A 21,558-nucleotide genomic window follows, 5' to 3' on the forward strand; every position below is an offset into this window, starting at 1 on the left:
GAATTGCTTGTTTGGTGTTTATTTACTTAGATTCTTTTACCTTTTGGGGGCCTCATTCCAGTCCTACACGTTACTTTTAGTGACATGAAGAATTTGCATGGCTCATGTTTGTTTAAAAAAAAAGGATATGTTAGTACAGTAAAAACATCTGTTGAACTAAAGGCTACATTTACCTTAACTTTGACTTAGTTTTTATTACAAACTCTGAACAGAAGAACTCTTCTTTGTGGTCTGCTGCAGATTTCAGTTGCAACAGATAGCTGAGGGCTAAGGGTCTAACGACCAAAGTTTGGTAGTTTTCAAATTTTAATGTGCCTATGAATCACTAGGTAAACTTGTTAAAAAAAATGCACATTTCTGTGCCTCACGCTGAGAGAGTGAAATTGGATAATGTGCGTAGAGTGGAGCCAGGGAATTTGCAGTTTTAAGGAACACCCCCAAATGAATATAATGTAGGTTCTCCTTAGATGACACTAAAAAATACTGATCTGTAAGGTAAAGTTCAGGATTTAGCCAGTGGTACTATGTTCCATGATGGACTGGGGACTCTAGGTCTTAATTCATTTCTTTTACATCTTTGTAGAAGGACCTCAAACATAACAGTTATTCTCTAATGACTCTGAAGGCATGCAATGGTCAGGTAACCCTGGAGTGAAAGAAGACATGGAACTCTGTCACTGCCATGAGTGACAGTAGACACAAGTCAGTTTTCTCTGGGCCAGTTCCCTTATCTGCAAGATGAGTTAGATGGACTCTGCAGTAGTTTTCGAGTCTCCTCCAGCTATGACATGCTTCAGTTGAGTTACTCAAAGTACTTAGTTTCTCCTTAACACTTAGAAGTAAGTTATTTTAAGATGTTTTATATGCCCAAATGTAGTCCATTCTCACATACTGGGTTATCTTCAATCCCAGTGAGAAATTGAAAAAAATGTTCAAACAACTTGTATGTGTCTACTTTAATGAATGTAAATGAAATAGCAAGATGTCTACTTATGCTATTTATTATTATTTTACTAGAACCTCAGTTTTCCAGTGAATATCTTTTTCTTGTCCATCTTGGGGTGGTTAAGATACAGCCATTTTGTATTCTGCATATGATTCTCATGCTGGAAAACTTATTCCAAGCCATAACTATTTAATTCCTTAATAGTGGGACAGTTAAAACTTTGACCTGCATTTATAATATTCATGATATCTACAGTATTCTCACTATACTAAATTGTGTATGGGATCTTTAAAAGGTTTCTTTTAAGAGACAACCAGTACTTCAAAATTGTAAATTCATATCTTTGCTAGTAATTATGAAATTTTGCTTCTTTAAAATATCCATTCTATCAACTCAAAGAGTCTCTATAAACATCTAAAGCTAGCATTGATTGAAGTTGACTCAGGCTAATGTATCTTTCCCAAATACTATTTTGTCATTCAAAATCAAATAATTGAGAGACCTACCAGTAATAGGAGATGTTTTGTTAGGACTTGAATATAAAGTGAGGGATAATTTTTTGAGGGGAAAAACTTGAGTTTATATTTGGGCATATCCAGCATACATTTCTTTTTAAGCAATCCAGGTTGACTAATTGTTTATTCTAAGTGTAATTGGCGTATTAATCAAGGAATCTGCAGATGTTTGTATTTGTCTCCTTATGGTTTTAGATTGCCTTTTTTTCCCCAATTTTCCTATAAGGAACACTTGACATCCCCTTTACTCTTCGGTGTAGTTAAGAGCTAACCATGCTTCAGGTCTAAGGTCTAAGTTTATTTCCTGATCCCACAGACTAGATCAGAACCCAGCCCCCCAACTCAGGTCCCCTTTTATGATTGTAAATTCCCCCTAAAAAAAGTCAGGGTCTCACTTCTTTATCTCCAGAACCAAGGCAGTTTCCGATCACCCATTATACGCAGTAGCTTTGTGTTAAATGAATGAACGAAGATTAAAAACTGATGATAGCCTCTTTTGTGCTTTTCTTTTCACCTTTCACTGAGGAAACCTGATAGAAGCATAAATGATCATAGCATTGAGTTTAGCGTGGTAATTACACATCAAAGTATCATACCAATGTTGAGAGGAGAAATATGGAATATGTAACTAAATGCATGCTTATTTTCAGCTAGATATTATTTTTCATTTTTTCCCCAAAGATCAAGGTTTATTTATTCTTTTAAATTTTTGAATGTTATTTTATTTATTTTTTTATACAGCAGGTTCTTTTTAGTTATCCATTTTATACACATCAGTGTTTATATGTCAATCCCAATCTCCCAGTTCATCACACCACCACCACCACCACCACCTGCCGCTTTCCCCCCTTGGTGTACATAAGTTTGTTCTCTACATCTGTGTCTAAATTTCTGCCCTGCCAACCAGTTCATCTGTACCATTTTTCTAGGTTCCACATGTATGCATTAATATACAATATTTGTTTTTCTCTTTCTGACATACTTCACTCTGTATGACAGTCTCTAGATTCATCCACGTCTCTACAAATGACCCAATTTCGTTCCTTTTTATGGCTGAGTAATATTCCATTGTATATATATGTACCACATCTTCTTTATCCATTCATCTGTTGATGGGCATTTAGGTTGCTTCCATGACCTGGCTATTGTTAATAGTGCTGCAGCGAACATTGTGGTGTATGTGTCTTTATGAATTATGGTCTTCTCAGGGTATATGCCCAGTAGTGGGATTGCTGGGTTGTATGGTAGTTCTATTTTTAGTTTTTTAGGGAACCACCATACTGTTCTCCATAGTGGCTGTATCAATTTACATTCCCACCAACAGTGCAAGAGGTTCCCTTTTCTCCACACCCTCTCCAGCATTTGTCGTTCGTAGATTTTCTGATGATGCCCATTCTAACTGGTGTGAGGTGATACCTCATTGTAGTTTTGATTTGCATTTCTCTAATAATTAGTAATGTTGAGGAGCTTTTCATATGCTTCTTGGCCATCTGTATGTCTTCTTTGGAGAAATGTCTGTTTAGGTCTTCTGCCCTTTTTTTGGTTGGGTTGTTTGTTTTTTTTAATATTGAGCTGCATGAGCTGTTTATATATTTTGGAGATTAATCCTTTGTCCGTTGATTCATTTGCAGGTATTTTCTCCCATTCTGAGGGTTGTCTTTTTGTCTTGTTTGTAGTTTCCTTTGCTTTGCAAAAGCTTTGAAGTTTCATTAGGTCCCATTTGTTTATTTTTGTTTTTATTTCCATTACTCTAGGAGATGGATCAAAAGAGATCTTGCTATGATTTATGTCAAAGAGTGCTCTTCCTATGTTTTCCTCTAAGAGTTTTATAGTGTCTGGTCTTACATTTAGGTCTCTAATCCATTTTGAGTTTATTTTTGTTTATGGTGTTAGGGAGTGTTCTAATTTCATTCTTTTACATGTAGCTGTCCAGTTTTCCCAGCACCAATTATTGAAGAGACTGGCTTTTCTCCATTGCATATCCTTGCCTCCTTTGTCATAGATTAGTTGACCATAGGTGCATGGGTTTATCTCTGGGCTGTCTATCCTGTTCCATTGATCTATATTTCTTTTTTTGTGCCAGTACCATATTGTCTTGATTACTGTAGCTTTGTAGTATAGTCTGAAGTCAGGGAGTCTGATTCTTCCACCTCCGTTTTTTTCCCTCAAGACTGCTTTGGCTATTCGGGGTCTTTTGTGTCTCCATACAAATTTTAAGATTTTTGTTCTAGTTCTGTAAAAAATGCCATTGGGAATTTGATAGGGATTGCATTGAATCTGTAGATTGCTTTGGGTAGTATAGTCATTTTCACAATATTCATTCTTCCAATCCAAGAACATGGGATATCTCTCCATCTGTTTGTATTATCTTTAATTTCTTTCATCAGTGTCTTATAGTTTTCTGCATACAGGTCTTTTGTCTCCCTAGGTAGGTTTGTTCCTAGGTATTTTATTCTTTTTGTTGTAATGGTAAATGGGAGTGTTTCCTTGATTTCTCTTTCAGATTTTTCATCATTAGTGTATAGGAATGCAAGAGATTTCTGTGCATTAATTTTGTATCCTGCTACTTTACCAAATTCATTGATTAGCTCTAGTAGTTTTCTGGTGGCATCGTTAGTATTCTCTATGTATAGTATCATGTCATGGGTAAACAGTGACAGTTTTACTTCTTCTTTTCCAATTTGGATTCCTTTTATTTCATTTTCTTCTCTTACTGCCATAGCTAGGACTTCCAAAACTATGTTGAATAATAGTGGCGAGAGTGGACATCCTTGTCTTGTTCCTGATCTTAGAGGAAATGCTTTCAGTTTTTCATCATTGAGAATGATGTTTGCTGTGGGTTTGATGTATATGGCCTTTATTATGTTGAGGTAGGTTTCCTCTAGGCCCACTTTCTGGAGAGTTTTTATCATAAATGGGTGTTGAATTTTGTTGAAAGCTTTTTCTGCATCTATTGAGATGATCATATGGTTTTTCTTCTTCAATTTGTTAATATGGTTTATCACATTGATTGATTTGTGTATATTGAAGAATCCTTGCATCCCTTGGATAAATCCCACTTGATCATGATGTATGGTCCTTTTAATGTGTTGTTGGATTTGTTTGCTAGTATTTTGTTGAGGATTTTTGCATCTATATTCATCAGTGATATTAGTCTGTAATTTTTTTTTCTGTAGTATCTTTGTCTGGTTTTGGTATCAGGGTGTGGTGGCCCCATAGGATGAATTTGGGAGTCTTCCTTCTTCTGCAATTTTTTGGAAGAGTTTGAGAAGGATGGGTGTGTGCTCTTCTCTAAATGTTTGGTAGAATTCACCTGTGGAGCCATCTGGTCCTGGACTTTTGTTTGTTGGAAGATTTTAATCACAGTTTCAATTTCATTACTTGTGATTGGTCTGCTTATATTTTCTATTACTTCCTGGTTCAGTCTTGGAAGGTTATACCTTTTTAAGAATTTGGCCATTTCTTCCAGGTTGTCCATTTTATTAGCATAGAGTTGCTTGTTGTAGTCTCTTAGGATGCTTTGTATTTGTGCAATGTCTGTTGTAACTTCTCCTTTATCATTTCTAATGTTATTGATTTGAGTCCTCTCCCTCTTTTTCTTGATGAGTCTGACTAACGGTTTATCAATTTTGTTTATCTTCTCAAAGAACCAGCTTTTAGTTTTATTGATCTTTGCTATTGTTTTCTTTGTTTCTATTTCATTTATTTCTGCTCTGATCTTTATGAATTCTTTCCTTCTGCTAACTTTGGGTTTTGTTTGTTCTTCTTTCTTTTTTTTTTTTTTTTCTTTTTGTGATTCCTTTATTTCACTCAGCATAACGCCTTCAGACTTCATCCATGTTGTAGCATGTGTCACAATTTCCTTCCTTTTTAAGGCTGACTACTAATCCATTGTATGTATACATCACATTTTGTTTATCCATTCATCTGTTGATGGACACCTTTTGGCTATTGTGAATAATATTGCTATGAGCATAGATGTACAAACATCTGTTCAAATTCTTGCTTTCAATTCTTTTGGGTCCATGCCCAGAAGTAGAATTACTGGATCATCCGCCATGGAAAACGAGATTTTTCTTGTTTCTTGAGGTAGGCTTCTATTGCTGTAGACATCCCTCTTAGAACTGCTTTTGCTGCATCCCATAGGTTTTGGATCATCGTGTTTTCATTGTCATTTGTCTCTAGGTATTTTTTGATTTCCACTTTGATTCAGTGATCTCCCGGTTATTTAGTAACGTATTGTTTAGCCTCCGTGTGTTTGTGTTTTTTACGTATTTTTCCCTGTAATTGATTTCTAATCTCATAGCGTTGTGGTCAGAAAAGATGCTTGATATGATTTCAATTTTCTTAAATTTACTGATGCTTGATTTGTGACCCAAGATGTGATCTATCCTGGAGAACGTTCCATGCGTACTTGAGAAGAAAGTGTCATCTGCTGTTTTTGGATGGAATGTCCTATAAATATCAAGTAAATCTGTGTGGTCTGTCATGTCATTTAAAGCTTGTGTTTCCTTATTAAATTTCTGTTTGGATAATGTCCATTGGTGTAAGTGAGGTGTTAAAGTCCCCCACTATTATTGTGTTACTGTTGATTTCCTCTTTTTTAGCTGTTAGCATTTGCATTGTGTATTGAGGTGCTCCTGTGTTGGGTGCATATATATTTATAATTGTTTTATCTTCTTCCTGGATTGATCCCTTAATCATTATGTAGTGTCCTTCCTTGTCTCTTGTACCATTCTTTATTTTATAGTTTATTTTATCTGATATGAGTATAGCTACTCCAGCTTTCATTTGGTTTCCATTTGCATGGAAAATCTTTTTCCATCCCCTCACTTTCAAGCTGTATGTGTCCCTAGGTCTGAAGTGGGTCTCTTGTAGATAGCATATATATGGGTCTTGTTTTTGTATCCATTCAGCGAGCCTGTGTCTTTTGGTTGGAGCATCTAATCCATTCATATTTAAGGTAATTATCAATATGTATTTTCCTATTACCATTTTCTTAATTGTTTTGGGTTTGTTTTTGTAGGTCCTTTTCTTCTGTTGTGTTTCCCACTTAGAGAAGTTCCTTTAGCATTTTTTGTAGAGCTGGTTTGGTGGTGCTGAATTCTCTTTGTTTTTGCTTGTCTGTAAAGCTTTTGATTTCTCCAAATCTGAATGAGATCCTTGCCGGGTAGAGTAATCTTGGTTGTAGGTTCTTCTCTTTCATCACTTTAAATATGTCATGCCACTCCCTTCTGGCTTGTAGAGTTTCTGCTGAGAAATCTGCTGTTAACCTTATGGGAGTTCCCTTGTATGTTATTTGTCCTTTTTCCCTTGCTGCTTTCAGTAATTTTTATTTGTCTTTAATTTTTGCCAATTTGATTACTATGTGTCTCGGCGTGTTTCTCCTTGGGTTTATCCTGTTTGGGACTTTCTGCACTTCCTGTACTTTGGTGGCTATTTCTTTTCCCATGTCAGGGAAGTTTTCAACTATAATCTCTTCACATATTTTCTCGGGTCCTTTCTCTCTCTCTTCTCCTTCTGGGACACCTGTAATGCGAATGTTGTTGTGTTTAATGTTGTCCCAGAGGTCTCTTAGACTGTCTTCATTTCTTTTCATTCTTTTTTCTTTTTTCTGTTCCACAGCAGTGAATTCCACCATTCTGTCTTCCATGTCACTTATCCATTCTTCTGCCTCAGTTATTCTGCTAGTGATTCCTTCTAGTGTTTTTTTCATTGCAGTTATTGTATTGTTCATCTCTGTTTGTTTGTTCTTTAATTCTTCTAGGTCTTTGTTAAATATTTCTTGCACCTTCTCGATCTTTGCTTCCATTCTTTTTCCGAGGTCCTGTGTCATCTTCACTATCATTTTTCTGAATTATTTTTCTGGAAGGTTGCCTATCTCCACTTCGTTTAGTTGTTTTTCTGGGGTTTTATCTTTTTCCTTCATCTGGTGCATAGCCCTCTGCCTTTTCATCTTGTCTATCTTTCTGTGAATGTGGTTTTTGGTCCACAGCCTTCAGGATTGTAATTCTTCTTGCTTCTGCTGTCTGCCCTCTGGTGGATGAGAGTGTCTGAGAGGCTTGTGCAAGTTTCCTGATGGGAGGGACTGGTGGTGGGTAGAGCTGGCTGTTGCTCTGGTGGGCAGAGGTCAGTAAAACTTTAATCCACTTGTCTGCTGTTGGGTGGGGCTGGGTTCCCTCCCTGTTGGCTGTTTGGCCTGAGAGGACCCAACACTGGAGCCTACCCAGGCTCTTTGGTGGGGCTAATGGTGGACTCTGGGAGGGCTCACGCCAATAAGTACTTCCCAGAACTTCTGCTGCCAGTGTCTTTGTCCTCTCAGTGAGACACAGCCACCCCCTGCCTCTGCAGAAGACCCTCCAACACTAGCAGATAGGTCTGGTTCAGTCTCCTATGGGGTCACTGCTCCTTCCTCTGGGTCCCGATGCACACACTACTTTGTGTGTGCCTTCCAAGAATGGAGTCTCTGTTTCCCCCAGTCCTGTCAAAGTCCTGCAATCAAATCCTGCTAGCCTTCAAATTCTGATTCTCTAGGAATTCCTCCTCCCTTTGCTGGACCCCCAGGTTGGGAAGCCTTATGTGGGACTCAGAACCTTCACTCCAGTGGGTGGACTTCTGTGATATAAGTGTTCTCCAGTTTGTGAGTCACCCACCCAGCAGTTATGGGATTTGATTTTATTGTGATTGCGCCCCTCTACCATCTCACTGTGGCTTCTCCTTTGTCTTTGGATGTGGGGTATCCTTTATGGTGAGTTCCAGTGTCTTCCTGTCGATGATTGTTCAGCAGTTAGTCGTGATTCTGGTGGTCTCTCAAGAAGGAGTGAGAACACATCCTTCTTCTCCGCCATCTTGAACCTGGTCTTCAAAGTATTTCTTTTTCATAAGAAAAACTTGTGTTGTCTTATTTTTCATTTTTGTTTAATTTGCTCTCCTGAGATCTACATTGACTGTGCTCTCTTGGCTATATTATCCATTGACTCTGCTTTACTAATTTTTAGAGGACATGGATATCAGTAGTTCTTTTCTCTACCCTCTCATTAAGTTCTAATACTGAACCCCTCTGTTGACTGTTTCTGGAGACACTGAATGCTCTTGTTGAGCAGCTTTCTTTTTCTTTGCAGCAGTGCTGACCATGTAAAACTCCTGTACATTAGATTTGGCCATTTAGCAGTGTAGTATTTGATATTAGGGTAGGGTATGGATGACCTTGGACCAGACATGTCTGTAACCAGTAGTCTGAATCTAATTACTTCAGCTAGTGTTCTTGTGAACTTCAACTGTCTCACTTACTAGATTTCCTGCTATTACTATTTCTTGAGATATCTTTTTCTCTGATGTCAGGAATAACTCTACCTTTCCCAGGTACTTGGAAATTAGTAATGAATAGTATGTTAGACCAAGCGTGAGGTGACTGATTCTTAATACCATTTGTCATTGTAGGAAAATTGCTGAATTTCTGATTTTAGTATGTCCTATTTGCAAAATGATAGTGGTAATATTCTAGATATTTAACCTCCACCAACCCACATGCTAGTTGCTATGGGGATAAAGAGATAAATAAAACATGAATCTTGCCCTTGTGTACAAAGATTACAAGCTCTAAGGTCAGGTAGGCCTGGATCTGTACCCTGGCTTCCCCACTTACTAGATGAGTGAACTTTAACAAGTTCTGTGATTGGAAGTGATTTGGAAGAAGCACTGTGATGGAAAGAGATTCTTTACCTGCTAAATCAGAGATTCTATATCTTTGTTTCTGTCTCTGCACTATTCATGTACATGGAATACTTCCATCATCCGTCCATCTATTCAGTCATCCATGAACAGTTGTTATCTGCGTGCCAGGCACTGGAGATACAGCACAGAACAAGACAATCATGGTCTTTGTTCTTGTGGAGCTTAGAGTCTACTGGGGGACATTAAGGAACAAATAAATTAGTAAGATAATTACACATTGAGATCTGTTCAGTATGCAGATCTGGCTTTGTCCCTCCCTATGTAAAAAGTTTCAGTGACTTTATATCACTTCAGAATGAAGTCTGAGACCCTTTTACATGACACATGAGACTCTGGGGTCTGACCTTTGCCTGCCTCTCTCAGCTCATCTCTCTTCTCTCTCTGCTTCCATTTTATTGTCAGTAACACTGAACTGCTTGTGGTTCCCTCCCTGTACTTCTCTTACTTGCCTCTGTACCCCTGCAGATGCTGCCCTTCTGCTGAAATGTTCTTATTTGCTTGTTTTAACTGGTTTTAACTGCTTCAAAAGCAGCTAATATATCATTTCCTCCAAAGAGCATTCCCTGATACTCTGCCCCTCCCCCCCAAGCTTTCACCTCTTAGAACAGTGCTTGGCACATGGTTGTTATGCCACACACTATGTCAAACAAATAAGCTACCAATGTGTTAGCAGTCCAATGTCTTATTAGACTTAACAAAAATCTAGGGCAGTGTCAGTGGAGATGGAGAAAAGGGGCTAGTTTTGAGTAGCAGATTAGATGTGGGAAGAGAGATTTTGAGCTAGGGAAACTCTATAACTGCTGGTCATGCCATTAACTGAGACTGGGATTCCAAGTGGGGGAACATGTGAGGAGCCATGATTTAACTGTCTATTACCTATCCAGAAAAAATAGGTAATAGACAGTTAAAAATATGGATACAGAGCTTGGGATTGATTACAACAGAGAACCATAGGTTTGGAATTATAATCATGTTTGAGACTATTGGAGTAGATTTTTACCCAAGAAAAATGAGTAATAGGCATTTTGGAATGGTTTCATCGAAGAGGTGGCATTTGAACTAAAGTGTTTGAGAAAGTATGGAAGGGCATAGTGAGTAGGGGGAATTATCTTGTTTCCTTCAATTACTGGGAATCTTCTAATTTCCTTAATTAATATATTTTCCTTTTCATGATTTCATATGTGATTTATGTATTCCTTATCATAAAAACAGTTGGGATATTAATTCTGAAGATTATAGAGAATGGATACCTGTTTTAATGTTATTTTTATCTTCTGGGCCAAATTCCAGATAAAGAGTTTTCATCTTGCTGATTGTTTTCTTCCTTATCATCATTTTGCTCTTTATGTCCTCATGTCATTGAACCAAGAACTGAATAACCGTTGTGATTTGTTGATTTAGAAAGCTCAGCTCTAGAAATGTTCTGTCTGGCTTCAGTGATTCTTATGATCAGCTTGGTCATTGTGTCTGTGTAACTGGAAATTCCTATCATGTTCCTCCTCAATTTACTATTTATGAGGCTCAGCAAGGCCCTCAACTAAATCCAGAATGTTGTTAATCTTTAATGGGTTCCTCAGGTTCATGTGGGAGGGGTGGACAAGGGGGTATTTTAATGTCTCTGGCAGCACTGTTTCATTTTGTTGTTTTTCATTACTTGAATGTCATAATTTTTATATTAATCTTTGTAATACAAAGTCTAAGTCTAGGTACCAAATTAATATTCCTTTACTCATTGTTCTCCCAATTAGGCCTAATATATGACAGTAAGTAAGTATCTGAGCGGAAAACAAATCTTATCACTTACTTAAATGTATTTTGGTTTGAACAGCTTTGCTCAGGCCTAGAGCCTTAGTACTTTATCGTGAGACTGTCAGGTAAGTTGTATTATCATCTACCAGACTGACTAGGCATATGTGACCATCACCTCAATTTCTGCAGAAATCAATATTTTTTTCTGCAGCAATAGCTCTTGACTTTTCTCCACCTAGCACAGCGTAAAGATACAACAGTACTGTGGCACACTACATGGTGATTCTTCCTTGGGATTTGGGAGCTTATCAGAATCTCCAGGGGTACTTATAATTTGAAAAAGTCCCCCAGGTGTGATTCTGATTTGCTTCCTTCTCCTCCTTCTACTCTAAGAATCACTGTTTCATCCAGAAGCTTCAGCATAAAGAGGCACATTTATTGGCATATTGTGCTTGCATAGTTGAGCTCCCCAATCTCCATGCACCCATCCTTCCCTCTTGAGTGGTCCTCAGTAGTTCTAATACCGTAATTTCTGAAACCAATGTCTGCCTGTCACCAAAGGTGTAGCTACCACCAAAGCAGCCCCATTAGTGTTTGGAAGCCTACAAGCAAGGAGCTCTCCACAAGCTTGAGGGCAAGGTTTAGTTGTGTGGTTTATTTAAATGGGAGCCCTTTGCAAAGACTTAGACTGGAGTCCAAGATTTGTACTAATATCGCTCCCTCTCTCAATTTGATTCCAACATTTTATGGTGAAAATTTTCAACTCTGCGCCAATGTTGAAAGAATTTTAAGATGATCACCTATATATCCACCACCTAGATTCTGCAGTTAACATTTTAATATGCTTGCTTAATCATATGTCTACACAAATATTCATCCCTCTGTTCATCTATTCACCGTTTTTAAGCATTTCACAGTAAATTCCGGATATCAGTACAATTCACCCTAAACACTTCAGTACACATATCATTAACTCGAGTTTAATATTTGTTTACAGCTTTTTCTTCTGATATAATATTTACATATGATAAAGTGCAAAAATCTTTTTTTAAAAATATTTATTTAGGCTGTGCTGGGTCTTGGTTGTGGCACGCAGGATCTTCACTGCTGCATGTGGGCTCTTTAGTTGTGGCATGCAGGTAGCGTCTAGTTCTCTGACCAGAGATTGAACCCGGGCCCCCTGCATTGGGAGTGTCTTAGCCACTGGATCACCAAGAAAGTCCCTAAAGTGCCGAAATCTTAAGTGTTCATTACCTGAGTGCTGACAGATGATAAATCTGTATAACCCAAATCCCTATCAAGATATAGAAGATTTTTACACTCTCTTTTTTCTGCCCAGATTATTCCCTCTTGACTTTGTATAGTCTCTGAGTTAAAGGTAAGAAAAAGGCTTGTCAGTGTTTCCAGGACAAATAAGGATCAATGCTTCATGATCGATCAGCAGATTTCTCTTTTCCCTCGCCAAAGTACCTTGTGTTTTAAATTATATATGAATGTCTTAAACAAGAGAATGAGAGAATTCCCTGGTGGTCCAGTGGTTAGGGCTCGGTACTTTCACTGCCAGGGCCCAGGTTCGATCCCTGGTCAGGAAACTAAGATCCCACAAGCCTCGCGGCACAGCCCCCCAATTTTTTTTAATTAAAAAAATAATAAATAAAACAGGAGACTGAATGAGTAACTTGCCTTTCAGTTTTTAAATACTTATTTTGGAAAATAGGTATAAATACTTTATGTAGTTAAGTATTATAAAATGAGAGCTCTAGTTTAATGAAATGTGAAGAGATATGCATAGAAACATAAGTGGGGAAGAGAAAGGAAGTGGGATGAAGGTGAGATGGGGAAAAAAATCACCTAAATATTAATGTAATATAACATGCATTAATATGTAGTTAATTGATTTAAAATATGTATATCTAACATCATGAGATATCATAGTCTATCCTGATGACAGTGGCATGCCATTTATTCAAGAATATCAGCATATCATAATCTGCCTTTAGGAAATACACATTAAATTCCTCTCACAATTGGCCTTGGGTATTTGTCATTTTACTGTTAATGCCTTTATGCCTGGTAAATAGCTCTTACTTGGCTTATTTTTAGAGTGATGTAACATATTTTAATTTATACCAGTATATTTAAAATATGACATAAGTTTGAAATTATTTGCTTGCGTTTTATGAGGAGCAACACATAAGTGTATTTCTAATAAAATAATTCTAGTCCCGAAAGGAAAGCTGTGACAAAAGTAAATTGTGCTATTTCCATAATAAAAAGATATAGAAAACATGCAGGCATTTGCATATAGTTCCTGAAATATTGCATACTGGCTTGGTCAGTGCTGGTAAGTCCATTTCAAGGATGTTTCCCTTAGTCCATTAGTTTGGATAATGAGCCCTATAAAGTACATTTATAACTTGTGGCACTGTAAGGAGATGGATTCTAATTTTCATCCTTTTATCTAGACACACTGAAAGAAGGTCAGTGGAGGGTTCTATATGATTCATTTTCCCAACACACATCAGATGACAGAGACCTGATAATGTCCATGCATAAGTGTTTTCCTTATTTGGAAACAGCACTTGAAAGAAATCTTTATATGATCATCCTTTGGAGTAAAGTGGAAACAGATATTAAAAGAAGCTCCATCCCATTTTTTTGGTTTAAAACATTATCACACGTGGGACAAGATAGCTATTCTTGAACAAAAGAGAAAGTGACACTTAACAGAAAAATAAAAAGCCTTTAGTGACTTTTATAGGCTGTGAATGATATAACAAGATATTTAATCAACTTTTCCTCCCCCTCTTCTTAGATCTGTTAAGGAAAAAAAAAAGCCTGTTTCCTAAACAAAGAAAAAGCTTCTATGTTCCTAAACATTAGAAAAGCTTATAGAATAATACTTGTCCTAGCTTTATTCTTATTATTAAGCATTCAAAATAAATAAGTTCTAGTCTATACTTATCTTATAGTTTAAAAGACTTCAAAATAGCAATAAGAATGTATATTCTGCAGTTTAGTGAAGTTTTGTGCCAAAAATGTGAAATTGTAGGCAATCTAAAAATCTTGTCTTTTAAGACATTAGTTTTAGATTCAAGATTGGTAGCTGATTATGTTCATTTTCTCAATTATGTAATCATTAATGAGAACTATTTCTCTGTGCTTATCTTCTTCGTAGATGTAAAGCAATCATAGATCAGTTTGGTCAGAGAATAATCTCTAAGCATTTCCTTGTGGAAGACAGTTACTTTTCTGAGAACACATGCTCGCATGTGCAATACAGGTAAGGCACCCCTCCAGCCACTCTGCAAGGGAAGGTGAAACGGGGAAATTCATCTGTGTGATTACACTGACACTTCTGAATGACTCTGTTCTTCAAGTAAGATGCAAATGTATACCAAACCAAAGATATATTCAGTGTGTTACCACTGTTCTCTTATAAGGTCTGGTTTTGTGGAGGAGCCTAGCCTAATGTTGACTCCTTTGCATCAGCTGGGGTCTGTCTCCAGGTCACACATCCTCCTTTCATGAGCCAAGAAAAGATTAAAGCAGAACTTGACTTGGTTTGGAGAGGTGACACTTTTATCATAACAGTTCTTTGAAACATGCCTTCTGGTGGTTGTATAGCTATATAAATGAAATTTATCCATGGAATCTGAGTCACTTATTAACTGTTTTCTGCATTACAGGCAGATCTCCAGGGCAGTCTTGATTACGGATAGGTCTGTACTAAAAACAGATTCGGATCAACAGGTAATTCCAGTTCTGTACTTTTTAATAGCATGTTACTAACTTAATCTACATGGTAATATGTGTAAATTAACATCGGTGAAATAAAATATATTAACCAATATGTACTAATACATTTAATGCATTTTAAAAACACATAATGGCAATTATGTAATAATCTTGGTTTCTTAAAGATTTCCTTTCAGTGGAACAAATAATTGCATCTTATGTAACAGATTTATTCTAGGAATATTGAAATCACCGTAGTTTTTTTTACAGCTATTTCTATGAAATTGAAAGTATATTACTATGAGAAGAAAAGCATTTAGAAGCATTTAAAAATCTTGGAGGAAAAGGCTTTATGGTAACCAGTCCTACAGCAGTGGTGGTAAGCTCACCATTAGGGGCCCAGTGTGAATGAATATCAGCACACGTTTTCAGTTCTGACATTTCCTCATCACCATGGTTCATTTCGGTACCCCCTTCCTCCTCATAACTCCTGATTCGTTAGAAGTGTCTTTATACCTGTGGTTTTTCCTCAGTTTGAACACTTAAATTCCAGAAGTATGCCCCCTTCTCCTTCTGACCATAATTTACAGGACTGATAAAATCAGCTTACTTAGTAAGTGTGACTGTCAGACCTATCCTATATGCTACTGCTAAAAATAGTTTCCGAAATTTCCTTAAGTTGGAAGCTTTGTATTATATAAAGCAAATATGTTAATTTTACGAGTGAGCGCAAATACTTTCATTTAATCATTCAGCAGACAATGAGTGCCTTCGACATGCCAGCCAGTGTGCTGGATTCTGAGGAGACAGTGCTGACCATGATAGCATCTGTGCCCTCATAGCTTGCAGTCTAGAGGATACAGATACAGACAGATAAATAGCAACAACAGTACAGTGTGACAGGTGTGAGCGAGAAGTGGTAAAATCATAGCACTCATCACACTGTCCTGTAGTTGCTAGTTTACTTGTCTGTAGCTCCCAGTAAACCATAAGCTTTGTGAATGGGTCGAAGAATGACAAAGGCAGAAAAGTGAAGAGAGCAAACAGATGCTTCTGAAGAAGCTAAGCTGGGAAGAGTAAGAGGGAAGAAGTGATTCCTGCAGCGGGATGTGGAAGCGAAGAGGGCATTTCTTTAAAGTATTAGAGCAGCGGTCCCCAACACTTTTGGCACCAGGGACCAGTTTCGTGGAAGAGTTTTTCCATGGACCAGGGTGGGGGGGATGGTTTTGGGATGATTCAATCGCATTACATTTATTGTGCGCTTTATTTCTATTATTATTACATTGTAATATATAATGAAATAATTATACAACTCACCATATGGCAGAATCAGTGGGGGCCCTGAACTTGTTTTCACTTGCGACTCACTGATAGGGTTTTGATATGAGTTTGCAAGCAATTGATTTATTATGGTCTCTGTGCAGTCAAACCTCTCTGCTAATGATAATCTGTATTTGCAGCCGCTCACCAGTGCTAGCATCACCGCTTCAGCTCTACCTCAGATCATCAGGCATTAGATTCTCATAAGGAGTGTGCAACCTAGATCCCTCACATGCGCAGTTCACAATAGGGTTCGCGCTCCTATGAGAATCTATTGCCACCACTGATTTGATAGGAGGCGGAGCTCAGGCGGTAACGCGAGCAATGGGGAACGGCTGTAAATACAGATGAAGCTTCACTCGCTTGCCTGCCGCTCACCTCCAGCTGTGCGGCCCAGTTCCTAACAGGCCACAGACACCGGTACCCATCCGTGGCCCGGGGGTTGGGGCCCCCTGTATTAGAGTATATTTCAACTGATGGGGATGGGGCCAGTAGAGAGGGAGAGGTTGAAGATTCCCAGGAGAAAAGGAGGATAATTGATGCAGCAAGGTCCAGATAAAGGCTGGGGAGGATGGGATTCAGAGAACAGGTAAAAAACATTGCCCTTAGATGGGATGTGAGACACTTTGAAATAAGAGGGTGAATGCAGGAGAATCTGTAGGTTTGGGAGTTCCCATCTGATGGGTTCTATTTACTTTTTAAATTACAAGGTGAGGTTATCTCCTGAGAATGGAGGTATGAGTGTGGGGATGGGTCAAAGCTCATGGAAGGGTGTAAAATAATCACCATGGAGAGTGACCTGTCTCGTGGTCAGATGGCTGGGCAGTGTTGAGGGGTCCAATTAAATCTGGAGGTCATGGGTTTACAGTGGCATTAATCTGCTCTGATCCTTCCAGCTTTTTCATTCTCTTACCCCCACCCAGCCTACTCATTGACCTATTAAAAGAGACCTACAATTCCTTGTTCCCTCTGTTTCCTCCGGGATTACTAGCTCCCTTCTGCCCTCTTCCTTTTCCGTGTCCTAGACCACACGGTGGATCTTCTGAACTGCTCTTTCTCCAACACCTTCAATTCCTGTGTAGCCATGTTCTTCCTCTGCACCCACAGAGGAAAGTCCCATACCTGGATGAAGCTGGGATCTACACCTGTATCACTAAGGCTGATTGGGAAAACAGTACAGCCAGACAGACTGGCGCCACCACAGTGTTGAGGGCACCAACCTCATCCAGCAGGACCCTCAGTACCCACCACCAGTTAGCTCCTCACTGGCTCAGACAGTGCCCTCTCCCCTCAGAGCCTAGTCCAACTTTTCACTATTTTACCCACCTTTAGCCCTCTCACTCTCCCCCATCACTTTGCTGAGAAAAGTAAGGACACCTACTAAGCACAGTGCCCTTTGACCTCCTGCCCGACCACCCACAACTTATGTACACCAGCACAGAGACTAATGAGGGGTCTCCCGTCCTTGTCCAAGGCCAAGCCCTTTCACCAGCACGCTTGACACACACATGCACCCACACCACCCTGTATGCCTGCTCTCTCTCCTACATTTTTAGCCTCTCCCCACTATTGGCACCTTCCCCTCAACCTATACACATGTATTAGCATTTTCTGTTCCAAAAATTGAAATAATAAGGCAAACAGAAAAATGCTCCCTTGAGTCTGCCCCCATCTGTAGCTAGTATCCAATCTCTCCCCTGCTCCTGTCAATATTTTTGAGATGGTATCTCTACTTGCTGCCTCCAGCTCCTTACGTCTCATTCATTTCTAGACCAACCTGGCTTCTACCCTCACATTCCTACCATAGTTTCTCTTGGTAAGTTTATTAATAACTTTGTACTAGTCAAGACCACAGGGCGTTTTTGGGGTTTTGTTTACTAGGTCTTTTCTGGTATATTTGACAGTGTTGATTATTCCCTTTCTCTTGAAACTCTCTACTCCTTTGGCTTCCATGACACTGTGTTCTCCTGGTTTTCCTCATAACTCTCTGGCTATTCCCTCTCTGCCTCCTCTGTGGGCTCTATCCTCCTCTTAAATATTGGGCTTCCTCGGGGTTCTCAGCTCAGCCCACCATATCTGTTACTCTTTGCACACTTGCTGTTTGACTCCATGTACTCTCATGGTTCCAACTCTGCATAAAAGTTGGTGACAGCTTTCCACTTGTATATCTCCCAGGACTTTTGGCCCACAGGCCAAATTTCCTACTGGACATCTGTCCCAAGGACTCCTCAAACTGAACATACTCAGAGCTGAACTCACCGTCTTCCCTCTCCAAACTACTCATCCATCGCTTCCTACTTCCATGAAAGCACTTATATCCTTCCAACAATGATTTCTTCCTCCTATCTCTGAAATCTCATGAGCCTCCAGATCCTTGTCACTGTACATCCTAGAAGTTGCTCCAGTCTGCTTTTCCTCTTGATCCTTATTCTCACTGCTCCAGTTTTGGAACTCATCACCTCTTCCTTCTAACTGGTCACCCTGCTTCTCATCTTGTCTCCTATAAATCTATCCTCCATATAGCCATCAGAGAGATCAATCTAAAATGTACACCTGGCCTGCCTTTTTTTGTTTCCTATATGAGTTTTTTTCCCCCTTTTTAAATTTTTGAAGCACAAATAAAATGATGAGACTTAGAGGAAAGAGTAGGTGTCAGTCTAGATAAATTTTATGGAAGTGGTATTAAAGTGTTGAAGGAATTATCTTTTGGTGGCTGTTATAATCTCTCTGAGATTTAAGACAGTTACATTCTCAGGGTTCAGACAGAACTGTGGTAGGGGGTCACTGATTATATCTCAGTTTTTTTAAAAAAATATAGATGATAGTTGTAGGAAACAAAAGAAGTACTTACGTGTTGATACAGTCCTTAAGATACCTTTCCAGTTATACACATGGTTTTAGTCATAGTCATTTGATAATTATATGACATTAAATCCATGTTTTAGTGGTTCCTCTCTCTTTAATGCTAAAGTACAACACTTTTTATCATAGACAGCAGCAAAAGGAGTTAAGAGGAATATGGAGAACACAATTTTTGAGACATTGTAAAACCCAAAATGTATATACAGGTAATGACAGTAAGATAGTCATGACTATCAAAATAATTTCTATTTTCAGAACTTGTAGGCATTTCCTCAGTAGGCTATCAATGTGACATTGCCAGTCAAAAATCTAAGCATAATGCTCACAGGTAAAAGTACAAATGGGGCTTTACTTTTTGGCAATGTTTGCTATATAAAATGATATAGTTTCCTCAGATTGAAGATTAAATTGAGAATTAATATTGAAGCTTTTGGTTCTGTAGAGAAACACTGACCTGATGGTTATTTAAAGTCTTTTAAATATAAAGCCATATAGCATATGAGTGCTGCCTAGGGCAGCATACTACATATTAATGGAGTCCTTAAATTACTTGGAAGCCATTCATTTTGAAACATTTTGGTATATGTTTAGCTGTACTTTGGTACATTTTGACATATACTTTGCTTATTTCAATTTCTTTGCAATTTGTAACATTTTAAATTTTTAGTGCTCTATAACTGCTATTTTTAGCCAATATGAATAATCAAAATTAATTTAATGTGCTCTGATTTCAAACAGTGAAGTACATACAACTCAGAGGTAATTAATCATATCCTTTGAAAATATGTAGTAAGTGAAGGATTTAATAAATATTAAAGATATTTGAAATATTTATTGTCTACAAATTAAAGGACTGCAATATATATATCATATGTAAATATATCAATAATGCAGAAACTGGACATTAGGACACATGTGCATGCTTTATGTTTCAAACTGTGTTCTAAAATTCAATCCTTCCAGATCGATGTTTTTCAAACATCAATGAGAGTTTGAAAAAAGACACTCAGTTTGGAAGTTAATTACACTCTAATGATAGAAAAATGAAAATGAGATCTAACAGCTATGTCTGATACTTTGTTTCTGCTTTTTAGATTTCCATTTTGACAGTGCCAGCAGAAGAACCAGGAGCTTTTGCTGTTCGGGTCATTGAGTTATGTTCCTCAACAATGACATGTATGAAAGGCACATGTAAGCACAACAGAGTCTGGTATTTTCTTTTGTGTTTGTTTAGGAAGTAAATGGGGACAGCTGTTGTTACCGTTCTCAGGGTTGTGTTAGTAGAGTTTTGCCGTATATATATATATATATATATATATATATATATATATATATATTTTTTTTTTTTTTTAATCTACAGTATTTGTTCAAACAGTGTATGTTCATACAGTAAGTCATTTCATACCTTCCCCTTGCCTCTAAACATTTCTATGGCTAAATCTTCACAGGCACCATTGTTAATCTCTCCAGTGAAAGGATTTCTGTGACTTTCCAATTCTTTCTTTCTTTTTTTTTTTTTGTAACATCTTTATTGGAATATAATTGTTTACAATGTTGTGTTCGTTTCTGCTGTATATCAGTGAATCAGCTATATGTATACATATATCCCCATATCCCCTCCCTCATGTGTCCCCTCCCACCCTCCCTATACCACCCCTCTAGGTGGTCACAAAGCACCCAGCTGATCTCCCTGTGCTATGTGGCTGCTTCCCAGTAGCTATCTGTTTTACATTTGGTAGTGTATATATGACAATGCTACTCTCTCACTTTGTCCCAGCTTACCCTTCCCCCTCCCTATGCCCTGAAGTCCATTCTCTGCTTCTGCATCTTTATTCCGATCCTGCCTCTAAGTTCATCAGAACCGTTTTTTTCTTTTTAGATTCCATGTATATGTGTTAGCATATGGTATTTGTTTTTCTCTTTCTGACTTCCTTCACTCTGTATGACAGACTCTAGGTCTATCCACCTCACTATAGAGGACTCAATATCATTTCTTTTTATGGCCGAGTAATATTCCATTGTATATATGTGCCACATCTTCGTTATCCATTCATCTGTCGATGGACACTTAGGTTGCTTCCATGTCCTGGCTATTGTAAATAGTGCTGCAATGAGCATTGTGATACATGACTCTTTTTTTGAATTATGGTTTTTTTCAGGGTATATGCCCAGTAGTGGGATTGCTGGGTCGTATGGTAGTTCTATTTGTAGTTTTTTAAGGAACTTCCATACTCTTCTCCATAGTGGCTGTATCAATTTACATTCCCACCAACAGTGCAAGAGTGTTCCCTTTTCTCCACACCCTCTCCAGCATTTATTGTTTGTAGGTTTTTTGATGATGACCATTCTGACCAGTGTGAGGTGATACCTCACTATAGTTTTGATTTGCATTTCTCTAATGATTAGTGATGTTGAGCATCCTTTCATGTGTTTTTAGGCAATCCATGTATCTTGTCTGGAGAAATGTTTATTTAGGTCTTCTGCCCATTTTGTGATTCAGTTGTTTGTTTTTTTGATATTAAGCTACATGAGCTGCTTGTAAATTTTGGAAATTAATCCTTTGTCAGTTACTTCATTTGAAAATATTTTCTCCCATTTTGAGGGTTGTCTTTTCATCTTGTTTATGGTTTCCTTTGCTGTGGAAAAGCTTTTAAGTTTCATAGATCCCATTTGTTTATTTTTGCTTTTATTTCC

General features: G+C 38.0%; 1 protein-coding gene across 1 annotated transcript in view; it reads left to right on the forward strand.

Annotated features, from left to right (window-relative positions):
• The window catches only part of CHM (CHM Rab escort protein), a 175,627-nt gene that overhangs the window by 104,456 nt on the left and 49,613 nt on the right, over positions 1-21,558 (forward strand). The window contains exons 10-12 of the mRNA XM_060137299.1: positions 14,123-14,227; positions 14,634-14,697; positions 19,959-20,055. Coding sequence (XP_059993282.1) covers positions 14,123-14,227; positions 14,634-14,697; positions 19,959-20,055 — 266 coding nt within the window. The remainder of the gene's footprint in view (positions 1-14,122; positions 14,228-14,633; positions 14,698-19,958; positions 20,056-21,558) is intronic.

Source organism: Lagenorhynchus albirostris, chromosome X (genome assembly GCF_949774975.1).
Source record: "Lagenorhynchus albirostris chromosome X, mLagAlb1.1, whole genome shotgun sequence".
Taxonomy (NCBI): Eukaryota; Metazoa; Chordata; class Mammalia; order Artiodactyla; family Delphinidae; genus Lagenorhynchus; species Lagenorhynchus albirostris.